Source organism: Drosophila erecta, unplaced genomic scaffold, assembly GCF_003286155.1.
Source record: "Drosophila erecta strain 14021-0224.00,06,07 unplaced genomic scaffold, DereRS2 tig00000055-arrow-pilon, whole genome shotgun sequence".
NCBI classification, from domain to species: Eukaryota; Metazoa; Arthropoda; class Insecta; order Diptera; family Drosophilidae; genus Drosophila; species Drosophila erecta.
Genome location: NW_020825200.1, coordinates 481116 through 499477, shown reverse-complemented (window position 1 = coordinate 499477; position 18362 = coordinate 481116). Strand labels below are relative to the sequence as shown.

The following is an 18362-nucleotide window of genomic DNA, read 5'->3' as shown; positions in this document are numbered from 1 at the left end:
CCATTTTAAAATTTCGCCCATCCCTGTGCACCCAGCCCTTAAAGTAATCATGGTATTCCTACCCAACGCTCCATTGGTCACACTAATCGTTCTACCCGCGCCCGCTAGATGGCTCCACTGTCAGGCAGCGAGAGCGAAGAAAAATCAATAGAAATTTTCATTTTAGTGAATTGCCCTGCGCTCGGTAATAGTTAACAAACAAATTAGCGGCGAGTCAGCCAGGCGAAGCGCCAGCGAGTTGGAGTTACATAAAGTGCAACCGCAGGATCAAACATTCCGCAGCCAACACCCCGAATTCCAATTCCAAGCGAAGCCAGCTTCAGAAGTCACCGATCTCTCTCTTCGCTCCGCCGCAGAAATTCCGCAACGCTAACCGATTTTGTCCGCTGCGAGTAAAAAAATTAGAAAAGTAAGCTAAAAAAAAAAAAAAAATAACAGCTAACATACGCCCATTAATGTTTTTGGAGGCTTCTTCGGTGCTTTTTTTTGGGCGAAACGCCTTCGTCATCCAGCGGTGAAAAAAGTGACGTGACATGAAGGCAAAGCAAAGAAAGAAGAGAAGCAGAGAGCGCAGTGAAAAACAGAAAATAAAACGAAACGGAAAGCGAAAATAGCAAATATAACACAGAAACAAAAGCCGGTGGTCGTGCAAATCCAAAAAATAATGGCCAAGTGCACATCGCACTTCGCCAAGCGATAAAAAGTGGGTGAGCGAGGTCACAGAATCTTTATCAGCGGGCAAAACGCTGCCAAGTTGAAAATAAGTCGATTGCCAAAAATGCGGGGGTACACTCTACTTCCACCCGAAAATGTCAAAGTTCGCCTTCCATTAGGTGCACTGTGCGAAAAATCAGTTGCGAAGTCCACTATTTCCCGATTAAGTGTTCTCAGATTAATAAGCATCGGCATTTTGTACTCATAAATCGTTATCTGCGCTTGCTACTCAGTGAAATGTATGGTGGATACATATTTTATGGCTTATTATCAAAAGTATCTCTATACAGCAAAACGGATTTACCAAATAAGAAGTTGCATCAATGTTAGCATGCACAATAAGCTATACCCAGGCTAAAAACATATTGATATTCATGATTCTTTTGCTTCGTTTCTACTTACATTAATACAAACTACTAAAATGTCATATTACTCAGTTTTTCCATTCGTATACCCCATATTAAATAGAGTATCGTTTCCGCTTTCAGGTCCCAAGGAACGGCCGAGATCGGAACGGAGAAGAGGAACTTTGAAGACCCAGACGGGGAGAGCAACTATATATCTTAAGGTCCCGACGTCGAGTTCGAGCGATAAGAACGCCTCGAGACTCGGCCGCCATCCATCGACGATTTTCTTGCGCCCCCAGTTTGCATAAAACCAGCGAAAATTAACAAGCTAACTACCATGGCGCCGGTGCGGGGGGATGGCATGAGAGGCCTGGCCGTCTTTATATCGGATATAAGGAACTGTAAGTAAAGATCAGCACAGATCTCTATTGTAACCAGCATTAAATCCAATTGAGCGGGTCGCAACAAGAGATTTTCCATAGGGGCGGAATCAGCGCCATTTCTTGATCAATTACCAGGAACAGCGCACTCACAATAACGTGGGGCGGTACAAAAGCGCAGGAACAGTAAGCTCTCTGTTAAAAGAATTACAAAATATTGGTTATTCTTGTTCTTGAAACCAAATTGTAGTCATAGAGACCGAATCTTTTGCTCCGTAAATATTTTGGTAGACGTTATGGATAGGTACAACGCAACAAATAGCATATAAAAAATGCCTCTTAGAAAAACAAATACTTTAAGTTCTAGTAGTTTGATGTCTTACTGTAGGACTTTGAAACGTGCATCTGTGTGAGCGCAAGAGTCGCAACTGTTTGTCCGACGCTTTACTGTGTGGTATTATTATCACCGCTCGTTGCTGTATGCTCGGTTACTAGTTTCTGGTTTGTGGACAACATATAGGAGAGCAGAGGCTCCACTGCGGATCGGTGACTGGTACTAATTGACGCCTATGTGAATCGGAGAAAACCCGCGACATGGAGACAGCCGAAGGGTGTGAAGTCGACTCTCCGATCGATCGACCGCGGGGCGGAAAAGAAATCGGAGCTTCCGCAGACGAATCGCTACTGTTTTACTGTGAATCTCCCTTATACCCGTTTCAGGCACAACGTAATCGTACTAATATTGACCCATTTTTCAACCCACCACCCACAGGTAAAAGCAAAGAGGCGGAGGTCAAACGCATAAACAAGGAGTTGGCCAATATACGGAGCAAATTTAAAGGAGATAAAACCCTCGACGGCTATCAGAAAAAGAAATATGTCTGCAAGCTGTTATTCATATTTCTCCTCGGCCATGACATCGACTTCGGGCACATGGAAGCGGTCAATTTGCTGTCCTCCAACAAATACTCAGAGAAGCAGATTGTGAGTACACCAAAAAATTGCTTCAATAATCATTTAGTTGTTTAGCGAGTCGAAATAATTGAACTGGAAACAGACCCAGTTTGTGGCAAAAGGGAATTTCATTCAATTAAATATAATTTGTCGTTGTATGAAGTTTGATAAAATATTTAAAATTTGATTCTAAAATGTAATGTTACTGATTAAATATTTTATTGTGTTAGACAACGTACTATTAAATATCTAATTTTCTATGATTTAGGGCTACCTTTTCATCTCGGTGTTGGTGAACACGAACAGCGACCTTATTCGGCTGATCATCCAATCTATAAAGAATGATTTGCAGTCGCGTAATCCTGTGCACGTTAATCTGGCGCTGCAATGCATTGCCAACATTGGAAGTCGGGATATGGCCGAGTCATTTTCCAACGAAATACCCAAGCTACTCGTCTCGGGCGACACCATGGACGTCGTGAAGCAGTCGGCGGCGCTATGTCTGCTCCGCCTGTTCCGGTCCTCGCCGGACATCATTCCCGGTGGTGAGTGGACTTCGCGCATTATCCATTTGCTCAATGATCAGCACATGGGAGTGGTCACAGCGGCCACCTCGCTGATCGACGCCTTGGTGAAACGCAATCCGGACGAGTACAAGGGTTGTGTTAATTTGGCCGTTTCACGCTTATCCCGGATCGTAACAGCCAGCTACACGGATCTTCAGGTACGATTAAAAGATTTTGTTGAAGTATGAAACTTCTAATTACCAAATCGCATTTCAGGATTACACGTATTACTTTGTGCCGGCTCCATGGCTATCGGTTAAGCTGCTGCGATTGCTGCAGAACTACAATCCGGTCACCGAAGAGGCGGGCGTGCGTGCTCGCTTGAATGAAACGTTGGAGACGATTTTAAACAAGGCGCAAGAGCCGCCAAAGAGTAAGAAGGTGCAGCACTCTAACGCGAAGAACGCCGTGCTCTTCGAGGCCATCAACCTGATCATTCACAGCGACAGCGAGCCGAACCTTTTAGTGCGCGCTTGCAACCAGTTGGGCCAGTTCCTCAGCAATCGGGAGACCAACTTGCGCTACCTGGCTCTGGAGTCCATGTGCCACCTGGCCACTTCGGAGTTCTCGCACGAGGAGGTGAAGAAGCACCAAGAGGTGGTCATTCTGTCAATGAAAATGGAGAAGGACGTATCCGTGCGTCAAATGGCAGTGGATCTATTGTACGCCATGTGTGATCGTGGTAATGCCGAGGAAATTGTTCAGGAGATGCTCAACTATCTGGAGACGGCCGACTACTCTATTCGCGAGGAAATGGTGCTCAAGGTGGCCATTCTTGCCGAGAAGTACGCCACGGATTATACCTGGTAAGAGTTCATTTTAAAGATGACGCTTAAAAGTCTGTGTTCTTTATTACATCTGCTATTTTGCCAGGTATGTGGATGTTATCCTCAATCTAATTCGCATTGCTGGCGACTACGTGTCTGAAGAAGTATGGTACCGCGTTATTCAGATCGTGATCAACCGCGAGGAGGTTCAAGGCTATGCCGCAAAGACTGTTTTTGAGGCCCTACAGGCACCTGCCTGCCACGAAAACATGGTTAAAGTGGGCGGCTACATCTTGGGAGAGTTTGGCAACTTGATCGCCGGAGATTCCCGCTCAGCACCACTGGTACAATTCAAGCTACTGCACTCCAAGTACCACTTGTGCTCGCCGATGACGCGGGCCCTTCTTCTGTCCACGTACATTAAATTTATCAACCTCTTTCCGGAGATTCGCACCAATATCCAGGATGTGTTCCGCCAGCACAGCAATCTTCGATCTGCAGACGCGGAACTGCAGCAGCGAGCTAGCGAATACCTCCAGCTTAGCATAGTGGCATCTACAGACGTTTTGGCCACCGTCCTTGAGGAGATGCCATCGTTCCCGGAACGCGAGAGTTCCATTTTAGCAGTGCTAAAGAAGAAGAAGCCCGGCAGGGTGCCGGAGAACGAAATTCGCGAGTCGAAGAGCCCGGCGCCACTTACTTCTGCAGCGCAGAACAACGCCCTAGTGAACAATTCACATAGCAAGCTGAATAACAGCAACGCAAATACGGATCTGCTTGGGTTAAGCACTCCGCCATCGAATAATATTGGTAGTGGCAGCAATAGCAACAGTACGCTCATCGATGTTTTGGGCGACATGTACGGCAGCAATAGTAACAACAACTCAAGTGCCGTGTACAACACCAAGAAGTTTTTGTTCAAGAACAATGGTGTTTTGTTCGAGAACGAAATGCTGCAGATCGGTGTGAAGAGCGAGTTTCGCCAGAATCTTGGTCGATTAGGCCTTTTTTACGGCAACAAGACACAAGTTCCCCTCACGGTAAGTAAATTATTTTCTAAAATATTTCAGCCAATAAATACGTTGCTTCATTCGCAGAACTTCAATCCCGTGCTGCAATGGTCTGCCGAGGATGCGCTCAAGCTGAATGTGCAGATGAAGGTGGTGGAGCCGACACTGGAGGCCGGCGCCCAGATCCAACAACTGTTAACTGCGGAGTGCATCGAGGATTACGCCGATGCGCCTACAATCGAGATCAGTTTCCGCTACAACGGCACCCAGCAGAAGTTCAGCATTAAACTGCCACTGAGCGTTAACAAATTCTTTGAGCCTACCGAAATGAATGCTGAATCATTCTTTGCACGGTGGAAGAACCTTAGCGGGTATTTAAAAAGGCGCCTTTCGATCATTTTCAATATTAATTGTGTATTTGTAGTGAGCAACAACGGTCACAGAAAGTGTTCAAGGCTGCCCAGCCCCTGGATTTGCCCGGAGCCCGCAACAAGCTCATGGGCTTCGGCATGCAACTGCTAGACCAGGTGGATCCCAATCCAGACAACATGGTCTGCGCAGGCATTATTCATACTCAGTCTCAACAGGTGGGCTGCCTGATGCGATTGGAGCCGAACAAGCAGGCTCAGGTGAGTAATCTATTGTTAGACAATTAGGATAATAATACCTATTTCTCAAATTATCAACAGATGTTCCGACTGACAGTTCGGGCCAGCAAGGAGACCGTAACTCGGGAAATCTGCGACCTGTTGACGGATCAATTCTAAGCCACAACAATCATGGACGGGGGGATAGAGATGGAGCTGCGAAGCCATGGAGCCACGGCAACCACTTTACAATGCACAATCCCAATTACCTAGAGAAATATCAAAGCATACAAGGCCCTAGAACTGTACGCGTTTAGTTATGCCAGAAACACTCCTACACTCTTCTTAAGTACCTTTCATCTTCTCCAACCGCGAGTTGATTTACCCACTGTCCTGTTAATTTGAATATTATTTAATATGAATATTATATTATCTTGCTATACCCATTTTCCCATTTCATGTTCCCAAACTTCTAACCCGTATCAGAATTCTTTGTAAATGTTAAGCTCAAAAAGTTCATAGTAGAGAAAAGCGAGAACATAATTAGATTATGTTTATATGTATGACAAATTATATATTGTTGCATCATTTCGAGGCAGTAGCAATTGGATATTATATGCCTATACACAGATCTACATACATTCATACAAACACATACATATACCTAGTATATACGTCGTTGTAATAAAAACAAATCAATATAAAAAAAAGAGAAAAGCTTGCAAGGAAATTATTAAGATGCCTGCAAATGACAAGTATGCAAATCGTTATCTAAATATTTATACATATATTGATTATTGCAATTGCATCTAAACGAAATTCATGTTTAATGTTTTTGATTGTGAAAATCCGATGGAGAGCCGCAAGAGCAGAAATCTCATTAAATAATAGACAAATAATTAGACACGGATCCCCAAAAATTCCTTGATTAATCACTGTTGAGCAACTTAAAATTTATGAACGATAGGAAATATTTCCCTATTGGAGGAAACGAAACAAAGCATTCATAATATTATTATACCTATAGCAGAATTTTTTGATTGATTCTGGGTAATATTACGTTTCGTTTGTGTACCATAGATAAACTGAGATGGGCTACATGTTGTGCCGCTTCCTGAACAGAAAGCGATCTTTGTAGCACCAAGTATTAACTTATCTGAAGCAGCAGCAGCATGCGCAAGCCATAAATCTGCTAATAACTCTCATCCATTGTGAGACGGCTGCCGATAAAGAACAAAGAATTGTAAACTAAAATATACATTATATAGATACTGATACTGAAAACCGATAACGGAAATTGACATCAAATACTTATTACCGATGAACTCTCAATCTTTTCGTATAAACCAATGTGCATGTCAGTTGGAAGTTTAAGCATTTCCAAAGTGCAATAGTTAAATGTTACAAAATTCCACACAAATTCCATTTAACACACACAGACAAAACAAAAGCAACTGCAAGAGCAAGGAAAACAAGCCACAACTACATATAGCAAGTGCAGGAATTTAACTGTAAACGTAAACAAATATGTATTTAAATAAATATAAATTGAAACCATTTTAAAGGTGTTTAGAAGGCTTCCATAACCTGGATTATAAGCACTTGGCAAGCACACTTGTGTTTTACGTATTTAACTTTATTACGATTAGCGCATGGGTTAACATAGGACCTAACAACAATTTTAGATTTAACTTAAATTTCATTTAACTTAAACCTCGCATTAATGTTGACCGAGCTCAATTCGGTAACCAGAAACTTGAAGGAGAATGGTATCTCGATCATAGATACGGAACTGTTATCCCCACACAAGCGACACGTATCTGGTTGAGAAGAAAGTCCTCCCGTTTCGTTTCGCTTAACAATGCGTTGCAGAGGCGCCAGAATGGAGCCACACTTGTGGCACACAAGGGTGTGTGTCTTATCGGAGTTGTGGAACAAGCGATCCTGCAGCAGGAAAGCGGCACCGTGGGAGATCAAAGCATCCCGTTCCATCTCACCGAATCTGACGCCACCACCGCGTTTTCTGCCCTTAATTGGCTGATGGGTCCGAGCTTCCACCGCTCCCGTGGATCTCACTTGCCACTTGTCGAACACCATGTGCCGGAGTCGCTGGTAATGCACCACTCCAAAAAATATGTCAGCAGTCATCTCGCGACCATCTACACCGGAATACAGCCTCTCCGTTCCGTAGTAGTTGTAACCGCCAGCTTCCAACATCTTGCCAAAATAGTCAATCGCAGTATTCTCTTCCGAGAATCGAAAAGGCGTGGCATCGTAAACATTTCCGTGGATTGCAGCCCCCTTTCCCGCCATCGTTTCAATCATCATGGCTATTGTCATGCGGGAGGGAAAGCCGTGGGGATTGAAGACAATGTCAGGGATCAGACCTGATTCCGTGAATGGCAAGTCCTCTGCAGGATACTTTTGTGAGCAAATGCCTTTCTGACCAGCTCTCGATGCAAACTTGTCTCCAATAGTGGCAGGTCGTGGAACCCTCAGTGTGATGGCCACCGTTTTTTTGGGCGACAAATCGAAGCTTCCCAACTGCCGGATGCTCTCTACTATGCAGTCTTCCTTTTCATCCATTTTTACAACTTTGTAAGTGGCGACCTCGCCGTCAAAATAGCAGTACAGGGGCGAACCATAGCTCAATTTGGAGCCCGGATGTGGAAGACCATCCGTGTCAAGATGTTTTACGAGCTCCGGCATATGTGGGTGCCTTGCGAAGTAACTGCTCTTCTTGTCCAGCGTCAAAAACTTTGTTTTGTAGATACTTCCATAGGCGAATCCTCGTTCATAAGCAGCCTTGTTAATGATCATAGCATCTTCCATATCATAGCCCGTGTAGGAAATTACAGCTACTATAGCATTTGTGCCCATTGCGAAGTCATCCAGCTGAATGTTGTCGTAGTGTACTGGTCGGAAGAGAGGAGTTGCTGGAGTCTGTAGGCGGTATAACTTGTTGGCTGCTTGCTTAGGCCAATTCAGGCATGGCGTTCCCATCGTTTGTTTTCCCATCTGGCACTGGTACATGTTACGTGGTGATTGATTGTAATCCGGCATGGGTATCAAGTTGGCCAAGTTGCTCATGAAGTGCGTCTTCGCCAGCTCCAAATGGGTGGTGAAATCAGGATACATTTCCTTTGAATCGATGGCGATTTCCATGTACAGCTGTTCTAGAGTTCCGATGTACTCCACCCTATTCCATTTTAGGTTCCAAACGGGCCTCATCATCCTGGCAGGACCCGTTGCAAGGTAAAGTCCTGGGAACTGACCGTTCTTCTTGAAGGGTATAAAGCCGATTTCCATCATCTGGGGAAGAGTGCCGAATATCTTTCCGTAGCGCAGATCGTCAACTATTTTGGTGGCTTCTGATTGATAAATGTGACCCAAGTGCTTGCCGTCTAGAAAGACGACGTAAAGTTTGTCGCCCAAATAGCTGCGGTTTGACAAGGGCATCATACCCATATCTATAAGCTGCTTGGGTATGGCCTGGAATAAAATCAATTGGTTAAAATATCTCATGTAATCTACAATTCGCTGTACCCACCTTCACCAACTTGGGATCGGGACGCATCGAAATCTCGCAAGTTAGAGTCAAATGATTTAACAGCCCGCAGGGTGTGCCATCAGGAGTATGTACTGGGCAAATGAAGCCCCAGGCATCCGGAAGCAGCTGCCGCGCCTCGGTGGTTCTCATGGTTGTGAAGTAGGAACCACGGTGGATGGCGCGGAAGTGAGACATGTATCGCATTCTGTTAATGTTCTCTGCCATAATAACTAGTCCGCTATTTTGCATTAATCCCAGACCAGTGCGACTGGCGATATTTCCAGTGGCTAAAAATGACTCTATGGACCGACCAACTCCTCCCGCTTGACGCATGCACTGCGTCATCACGGCACTGGTTAGTAGGCCATCAGGGGAAGTCAGTTTCTTTTGAAGGCAACGTCGGACTTGCAAGACCCAGGATTCGACTCGCTCACCTAGGTATTTCTGATAGAGATGGCCTGGCAAAAGCACTTCCTGCATCATCGCTGAGTCGACGTTTTCCACTTTGTATTTGCCCTGTGCACATTGGAAAAGTTTCTGGATCATGAACACAATCAACTGGAACTTATCCTCATTGGTATCCAGGTGAATCATTACTCGCTCCCTAAGGATGAAGTCAGTGACGTCCTCATCCGGTTGCCATTCCGGAACTTCTGGGAAGCGGGCACGGAACAGATTGCCAATGAAGCTCTTGCACTGGGCGTGCGTATAGACGTTTTCATTTTGAACTTCCCTCAACATGCTTTGCACGCAGGATACATAATACTGGTCGGACTCGTAGCCCTGTACCAATCTGTTGTATATCTCTTCATCTGTATAATCCATCAGGCACTTGAGGATCAGGCAAACTGGTACGTAAGATAATCTCTTGACGTGCGAAAACATAAACTTTGCAGTTCCATTGTTCAAATAATGTACCACATTGCTCAGGGATGACTCGTCCTCACGGACTGTTTGCACCAACATACCCAGATCGCTGAAATTCTGTCCACGATCCTTCCAGGAAGAACGTTTAACACAGATGGGATGGTTCCTCCGGGTCATGATCAACATACGTACAATCTTCTCATTTCCTCGGATCACAAAGATTCCACCCCACTCGCTGTCGTGCTCTCCATGCTTTACCATTTCTTCCGGAGAAGCTTGTCCCAGATTGCAGGCTTTGGAGCGCAACATGATGGGCACTTCCCCCAGGTCCATGTTTATCGCAGACTTTTCCACTCCATTGACCGTCCACCCCAATCGGACCGAGCACATTCCCGAGTAGGAGATATGGAGCTGCCTGGAGTCCGTGGGGTAAATCTCTCGCGTGCGCACATCAATCACATCTTGCGGCACCTTCGGCTTTGATATCCATATGGATTCCACTTTCATTGAGATCTTTTCGCCGGCAGGACTCAGCCAGTGGATAGGGATCATGTGTTTGGCCGTGTTATCCAGTCCCAAGGTCAACATCTCGTCAAAGGAATCCACATGTGGAGCTCCCAAATTGGCCAGATGCTAGCCATAGACAGAAATGTATTAGCACGAAACCGCACGGCAGGTACAAAATTGATATTTACCCTGCTGAGTTTTTTGGGTATCTGCTTGAACTCCGGCCGGGAATTGGTCAGCACTGGAATGGTCTTCATTTGTTGCATCTCCTCCAGCATTTTGTGGGAGTTTTCTTTTAGAATGCCAACCAAAAATAACTATAAACTTGAATGCCTTCCTTCGCACGTGTTGTTTGGCAACGAACCGATTTGAAAGCGAACCAGTCAGTGGTGAGCCAGTTGCAAGGAACTAGTTCGTATTTTATGTTTGGGAAATCATAGGAATGAATAAATATGAGTATATTATTAGATATGAGTATTTTATTATTAATAAAAAACATCAATAAAATTAGTATTTAGATTTAACTGAACACACAAAAATTAACTTTTATGCCGGTGAATTTCTGTTTGGTTCCGAATCGAACTCAGCTCACCTTTAAATAACAGGGCTGCCAACCTAATGCAAAGAACAGCTGATATGTGCGCGCCTGATAAGCCTGATAACCCAATTTTCAAGTGTACCCAAGTCGTAGGAAGGTAAATACAGTTTATTTGCTACGTTTGGCATACTTTGCAAATATGCCAACATCCATTTAGCACTTGCAAAGATATCCGGTAGTAGGAAACTCCTACAACTCCTGCGGAAATGAGACTTGCAACCGGATGCAAGGATGTGCCAACGTGTTGCTCTTGCTAATGAAGTTGTTGCATTGTTGTGACCCACATTCATACATTCATATTAAGCTGAAGTACCCTCCCCAAGCTTCTTAGCCCCGGGTTTGATTAATACTTGAGCTAAAACTCCACTGACTGGCTGATGAAGGTCTATGAATGGACTGCGAGAATACGACAATTCATAATATTATATTTTGCCCAAAGTAAGTGTTAATTTCAGTTAAAGCCAGATTTTATTGGAATTGAAAAAACATTTTTTTAACGTGGCAAGTTTGACTGGTTCTCGAAACATCAAGCACATCAACATAAATTTGAGAAGGTCCAGGGGCTAAAGTAAAAGGTTGAGAACACCAATCCGAACCCAGTCACTCCAGTTTACTATTCTATTATAATGAACACAATGGATTTTCCGGAAACTTATTTTGTGCAGAGCGTCCTTGCTGCCTGGTCTCGAATCCTTGCTACTTGCAACTTTCGCTGCACATTTGCCTGTGTGCAATCTCTGTGAAAGTTGTGGGCGTTCCTGGGCACAACTTTTGCTGGCGCTTCAAGTTTTTAGCAGTATTTTTTCCCCTTTTAGTCGCTACAAACAACAGAGAAACCCAGAAATAAGAGGCAGAGCGGGGCACCATGGCAAATTGCATTGTTGATTTTCATTTTCAAGCCTGGCGACACTGTGCCAAATGTGTGCGCCATCCTGTCATCCTCCTTTCCCGGAAAAACCTTCACCGCCCTTGGCTTGGATTCATTGCAGCGCGTCTCCCACTTTTCAAATGCGCGCACTGGCGGAAAAAAACAGGAAGTTGGCGTGGCCAGTAAAAAAATTAGCTAGCAAATGGATTTTCATTTGAAACTTTCGCGCGAAAGATTTCCATTGGGTTCGGGATCCCGCGCACTCTACCCACCATCACAAATTGGTTAATAAAGGTCCAGAGATTTATTCTCTTTAGGGAAGTGATAATGGTCAAAGGATGTGGGTCAGACTGGGTTGCGTTAAGAACAGTTTGTGAAAGTGAATGAATCGGGAAGTGATAGGAATAGGAATGTGAAGTAATTCACCTTAATACTGAGGACTGAGAACAATTCAAATGCATTTGTGTACATTTAATACTTACGTACGATCCTCTAGTTAAAGTTGCTAATGTTAGGATACATCGTCCTCAAAACAGTGCAGATCATTCACCTGGTAAGTGTTGCGGATCTATCTCTGGCAGCTCTTGACAACTGGTCTTGATCTTCATTTCTCGACAGGCGATGTGGCAAGAGTTTGTTTTCATTTACCCCTTAGTCATAATTAAGATGACGCTGTGTATAATTTTAGACTGATTCATGTGACACGTTCTTCTAATTAAAATGTGCATAAAACTAAGAAGAACCATCAAGAATATGAAGGGAAGAGTCCTGAGAAGCCTCTCATACATGTTGCCAGACCCTCAGCATAAAAAGAATCTCTAATGCTCGAAAACAAAGCATTTTATGTGAGGAGTGCCGGAGAGGAGCCGAATTCGCGTGAAATCAGGAGAGATCGTAGTGGGTTAAAAATAGCTGAATCTATTCGATGTTTTCTCAGTTTTCCCCGAGCTGGCCAACCGAAAAGTTGCGTTCGACCGTCGAACGGATAGAAATTAGAACCCAAAAATTTTCCAACGTCACGAATACATATAAAACTTTATCATATGTATACTAGATATTTACTTTGGTTACGTTTCTTTTTTTCCGTGTCTTCCGAAGTTCAATGTGCAAGTGAAGAATTATAAGGGAAATTGGGCCATTATTTTTTCTCGAACCTCCTTGGCTAGAAAGTGAAAGTCAATAGATAATTGCGAAATCTGCAAACTCGTGAGTGATCGTCCCACACAAATATAGACACCTATTTTGCTGGTATTGCTTGTACCTGTTTGTATTGGTGCCATATCTGTTGATCGGTGGATCGTTGGATCTTTGGGTTTTCTTTGTGCCGACAAAGAGTTCTTCTCTAGAAGAAAAGTCGCATTAAAGTGAATCGTAAATTTAACGCTCGCCAGGCGCATCATCCCCTTTGTATCAGCCGAATCTGCATTGGTAAACTGATCATCACAACCGCATAAACAGCTCGTTCGTCTTTGTTCTGTTGGGGAACATGGGAAATGCCGAGTCCACACAGTCTGCGGAAGATACGCAGATGCAGCTGCAGCAGTCCACTGATGACGAGCCCTGGTGGAACAACATCGAGCACGAGGATTTGATTCTGGAACAGGCCCCCCGAGCTACAGCCCAAAAAGAAGCTGAGGAGGTGCCTCCCGATAATAGAAGGAAAAATCGTGAAAGCCAAGTCGCAATTGAAATGGAGGACAAACGAGATGGGTCTCCTCAAAAAGAACAGACGCTCGAGGAGTTCAGAGAAGAGCTTCGTCAGAAAAAAGAGGCTCGCCAAAATGCTGTGCAGGGCCTGAGGGATGAGATTGCTAGTCTCAAGGAGCAATTGGCCAAAGAAAAGTCTGAAACTTTACGTCTTAGAAAAGATTTGGTTGGAGAGGGTCAGGCCGATACTCAGCGCGACGACTCGGATACCCCCAGTAAACCTGATTCAGATCCAGATGATGAGAATCCCAGTTCCAGGAGTCGCCATGCCAATATCGAACTGGCCAATGCCCAGCTGGCCTTGCAGCAAGCCCAGGCCGAGAATTTGTCACTGCGTGGCGAAGTGGAAGTGGTTCACCGGCAGGTAGGAACCCTGAAAGAGGTCATCTCCTGCTGCAAACAGATGCTGAGTGTCAAGGAGGAGCAGTGTGCTCAGGTGAGCTAGTATCCAGGTCATCCAGAAATCGAGTTCAATATTCAACAAATTGTTTTCACTAGCTCAAAATGAAGCTGACGGAAATCGAAAACTCGTTTAGTGAGCGCGAAATGAAGATTATGTCGAATAATCTTCGCCAGGAGTACGAGCGCCAACTGGTGAATATCCGCCAGTTAAGGCAACTTTATGAAGAGCGACAGAGGGTGGCTGCTGCGGAGTACGAGAATCTCCAGCGCCTAATCTCGATCAAGAAAGATGAACTCACTGCCGAGCAGGAGAAGTAAGCCCATTTCTATCCATTTTACTGTCTACTGAACTTTCTTCCTGTACTAGAAATAAGAGCTTGGAGGACCGCAATCACAGCCTGCTCAAAGAGGTGGAGATGGCCAATGAGGAGCTGGCGAAGCTCCGGGAGGAGTGCAGCGAGCACAAGTTTGAGAAGCGTCTGCTCAGTGAGCAAGTGGGTGCAGTTAACATGGTGAGTGGAACTTATATAGAAGCCATTTTCAAGTAACAGCCATATCCTTTTTCAGCTCTTCAGCCAGCTAATTATGGGCTTCAATGGCAAGAGCAGCATGGACATCGATCGCGTCAATCGAATGCTGGAGGAGAACCGCCATCTCCTCAACCAAATGACCCAAGCGGAGGGAAACTGCAGCGACGGAGCCACTCTGCCCAAGTTGCTCTTCGACCTCGTGGAGCAAGCTACTGGCCATGGGGATTCCGCCGAGGAATCAGATAGAAGTCGCAGCGCCACACCCACACCCACACCCACTGCCACAACCGAAGACACCACGGACGGCTGTCAACCGGGAGGAGCAGACGAAAAATGCCGGAAGGGTTCGGGCTCGAGCTCGGGTGTGGATGCCACTGCGGCTTCGTTAAAAAGCCATGAGCCCGAAATTATGGGAAAAGTTGCCTCGGCCCAAGAAATTATTGGCAACTTGCCAAAAGTTTGGAAAGTGTTGATGGAGCTCTTGAGCCACCACAAAATCGAGCGCGTGCAGTTGGAGGAGCTGCCATCCTCTAGTGCCGCCATTCCGTCCTCATCCGCATCCAACGCTTCTGGCAAGGACGAAGGCGAGTCCCACCGCAAGCCAGCGGAGCTTAGCGTCAGCAAAACCTACATCAAACTAAAGGTGAGCCCAAGCTGCCAAGTTTCAGTTACTGCACTGCAAAAAACAAAACAACCGTCGGTTCCTTCCTTCTTTCAAGTGCTGCGGACAATCGGGCTTGTTAGTTGTCGTATCCGGTTTGCTGATGAAGTGCAGCCCGCCGCAGTCGCAACCATCCGCCTCCGAGACTCCCCCTCATGGAGTTCCGTCTGTGGCTGTTGCAAAGTTTTGCATTATTCACTTAAGCGCTTTATTTAGTCTAGTGCCGAGCGAGCGGCCGAGCACGAGCAGCTTCATTATTGCTGACATCCTGCCGAGCGTCGATGTAGAAGGGAAGTGGGAGAGCATCGGCGAAGTGGGTGGGTCCTTGGGGCACGGCCTTGGCAGTCGGGTCCATTGTCGTGCACATAATTGAATTTATCGGTCAGTTGCCGTTGGTACAGAACATGTTGCACTTAGCTACCCTTGAATAGCGGCTATTTCCACTGCGTTCTGGTTCTGTTCAGGTATTCTTTTAATGGTAGGGATAATATTAATTCAGGAGTATATTTCGTTTACGTACTCAAAGTGCTACGGCATCGTTAAGGATATTTATTCACATTCATCTATGGACAAGCCACATTGAAACAAGCAAAAAGTTTTTAAAATTTTCCCCATTTTAGTAAAAACTACTACTAAAACTAGTTAACTTCAAGAGTAGAAAAACACACATCTATTAGGGTATCTCCCTTTTTGTTCATTTTATGCGACCATTGTTATCTTGGCTTAAACTCTAATTGATTGAAAAGTTTGACCATCTCCCGATAGAGCACTTTAGAAGTTTTCACTTCAGGCCAAGCCCCTGCTTAAGTACCGTCAAAAAACCAATGCCTTTTTATTTCAGGACCTTATTCTGGAGAAGAAGTCGCTGGTGAAGGAGACAAACCGACTAAAAACCCTTAACAGCCATCTGGACTACCGCCTCAACCAACAGGAGAAGCGGTTGAGCGGTGTGAGCTTGGAGCTAACCAAAACCTGGCACCTAGTGGGCAAGATGCAGCGCCAGCATCGCCAGCTCCACACACAGGAGCAGATCCTGCGCTATCAGTTGCAGCAGAAGAGGCGTCTCTTGAGCGAGCTCAAGGATGAGCTGGAGTACTGCCGCCGGAAGTGGGCCTTGGCCAGGGCCAAGAACGACGAGAGCCAGGAGCAGTGTGACGAGTGGCGAAGGGAATTCGCCAGGAGAAAATTGGAGGATGCAAATCACTCGGCAGAGAGCGGTTACAGCGATTCGGGTCCCCAATCGGATGAGGAGCGGGATCTGAGTACCGTGGATCCTGTAGAAGTCTCCACTTCCTCGGTCACTTGTCGCCGGAAGCTTCTTAGGGATCAATTCGAACATACGCGTAAAATAAAGCGGATGCAAAGCACGTCTCCTGGGCGTCAGGGTTTCCAGGGCGAGGAAGTTGAGGCTGATAATATCGTTCTTCGCTGGAACAGTGCTCCACCTACTTGCGGCTGGAGGGAAGAAGGTGCGTATCCTTTAGGCGAGGAAGGAGCAGAAGTTGGGGAGCATGAGCCTGAGGAGGAAGGAGCCCATGGTGTCCTTCCCAAGTCGCTACACAGCTCCAGAAGCAGGCAAAGAAGTGTGGGAGGATCAAGTGAAACGGCAGGCACAGCCAGTCGCATCCAGAAGCTTGAGGAGCAGTGTAAAAACCTTATTCAGCAAGTCTTAGAAACCTCTGGAAATCGGGAGCGCCTTGAGATTCAGTTGTGCCAGTTCCAGGATGACATTGCTCCCGCCCAGCATGCCGTGCCTCTGGAGGAGTTCATTAACAGGAAGCGCATAGAGCGAATGACCAGGGCCAGTTCAGCACCGGCCACCGGAAGCCTTACACCGCGGGAGGAGGAGTACACAAGGAAACGATCGGAGCGGTTGGGGCGCCTGGAGGAGGAGTCGCGCCAACTGATGTCAAGGATTAGGCGCACTGCAGATCGAGGCCACTACCTTAAAAAATCTCTGGACAGGATTAGAAGAGCACCAAGCAGAGAGCCGAGCTTCGAAAGCAACACAGAGGAGGAAGCAATGCCGGCACCCAAAAGTGAATCCCCTCCAGCTACATCTCCTCTCACCGCTGAGGAAGAGGAGTACACATCCAGAAGGGCAGCGAGGATTCAGCGTATGGAGCATGAAAGTCGTCAGCTAATATCACAGCTCTCTAGAAATGCTGAGCGCGGTGAAAACTTAGCTACCAAGTTGGATACGCTGCATGAACAGTACGGCCCAAATCCTCAGCGGGATCAGGCTCAAAGCTCTGTTAGCGTGTCGCACACTTTAGAGCAACGATTGGAGGACATTGAAAGGGTATCGGCTAATAGGGCCGAACGTCTCCGTCTTCTGGAGCTCCAAGGAAACGAACTGATTGCCCGTTTGAGCTCTACATCCGAAAGGGGCACAGCCATGATCAACAGGATTGCGGAAAGAGAAGCTACTCGGCGTCAGGAAGCAGAACTGCTGGAACAAACTGTGCCGTCCGAAGAAGCCACCAGCTCCAAAGCCAGCACTAGGATTGTCGGCCATTCCGAGGAGGAAGGCGAGGGAGCAGCTTGTTCCGTAACAGTCACCACCACTGCTAGTCAGTTAGCACTAAAACTACAATCCACGGGAGCCATTCCCAAGACCACGGCGATGAGGAGCAGGCCACAATCCCAGTTGTGTGCTGCCACTCGCCAGGATGATGCGGCCAAGAAGCGATCTTCTGGAAGGGAAGCTGTCCAGAAGGAAGCCCCCGAAACCCTTGAGGATATGGTGCAGAGACTAAGGGCACTGCCGTTTCCAGGAAAAGCTCTGGAAGCTGAGTCAGTGGAGTCTGAAAACAAGAGTACAGAAACTTCCAATCAGACCTCAAATTCTTCTACCGAATACCAAAATCAGGATGATATATTGGACATAAAAGCTACCCCGCAAAATAAGGTTGAGGAGGAAAATACCGGAGGTCAGGAATCGGGTCAACCGACATCGGGTCAAGCGACATCGGAGCAATTAGACGAGCAGAAGCACACGGATAGCGAGCACTGAAAGATGTTCAATAGATTTAACAACGACCACAATAGCCGGCTGATAAAACTTCTAGGACCAGTGAAAAGCACACACGGCTATTGATAATTCATATATTTTACCGCAAATAAAGATGTATATTTTGGTGTCCATGTAAGCTAAGGAAAATATGTTATAATTGGCATTTGTGAGTATCGCTGAAGCCAAGTCTGAAACACTAATCACAAAACAACCCCTCTCCTCCGGCTTTCCATATCATCTCCCAAGGGAGCGGACACAGACTGGCTCCCCTTTCCGGGCGACTTTTGTGCTCTCTTAGCCACGCACGCAGCCATGACATTGCACGCTATGC

The 18362-nt window shown here is 46.0% G+C and overlaps 3 protein-coding genes across 5 annotated transcripts; 2 read left to right on the top strand and 1 right to left on the bottom strand.

The window, feature by feature from the left end:
* The first annotated feature begins 41 nt into the window (after positions 1 to 41).
* Positions 42 to 6882, top strand: LOC6540801 (AP-2 complex subunit alpha). 3 transcript variants are annotated; one of them, XM_001968130.3, is made up of 9 exons: positions 42 to 409; positions 1203 to 1462; positions 2214 to 2425; positions 2664 to 3119; positions 3178 to 3767; positions 3835 to 4768; positions 4826 to 5109; positions 5163 to 5367; positions 5428 to 6882. In XM_001968130.3, exons 2-9 carry the CDS (start codon positions 1399 to 1401, stop codon positions 5503 to 5505), a joined length of 2823 nt encoding a protein of 940 aa, XP_001968166.1. In that variant the 5' UTR covers positions 42 to 409; positions 1203 to 1398; the 3' UTR covers positions 5506 to 6882. The 3 variants fall into 3 exon arrangements, with proteins under 3 accessions (XP_001968166.1, XP_026834573.1, XP_026834574.1); XM_026978772.1 differs by lacking the exon at positions 42 to 409 and adding an exon at positions 434 to 703; XM_026978773.1 differs by lacking the exons at positions 42 to 409; positions 1203 to 1462 and adding an exon at positions 1944 to 2135.
* Positions 6883 to 6940: 58 nt separating this feature from the next.
* LOC6543053 (DNA-directed RNA polymerase I subunit RPA2) lies at positions 6941 to 10648 on the bottom strand. Its single transcript, XM_001968129.3, has 3 exons — positions 10438 to 10648; positions 8876 to 10375; positions 6941 to 8817 (listed from the first exon to the last, which is right to left on the bottom strand). The coding sequence occupies exons 1-3, from the start codon at positions 10525 to 10527 to the stop codon at positions 7018 to 7020; spliced, it is 3390 nt and encodes a 1129-aa protein (XP_001968165.1). The 5' UTR covers positions 10528 to 10648; the 3' UTR covers positions 6941 to 7017.
* A 224-nt stretch (positions 10649 to 10872) lies between these two features.
* Positions 10873 to 18167, top strand: LOC6543427. Its single transcript, XM_001968128.3, has 6 exons — positions 10873 to 10944; positions 13174 to 13858; positions 13921 to 14138; positions 14192 to 14336; positions 14392 to 14997; positions 15857 to 18167. Exons 1-6 carry the CDS (start codon positions 10886 to 10888, stop codon positions 18029 to 18031), a joined length of 3888 nt encoding a protein of 1295 aa, XP_001968164.2. The 5' UTR covers positions 10873 to 10885; the 3' UTR covers positions 18032 to 18167.
* The last annotated feature ends 195 nt before the right edge of the window (positions 18168 to 18362 follow it).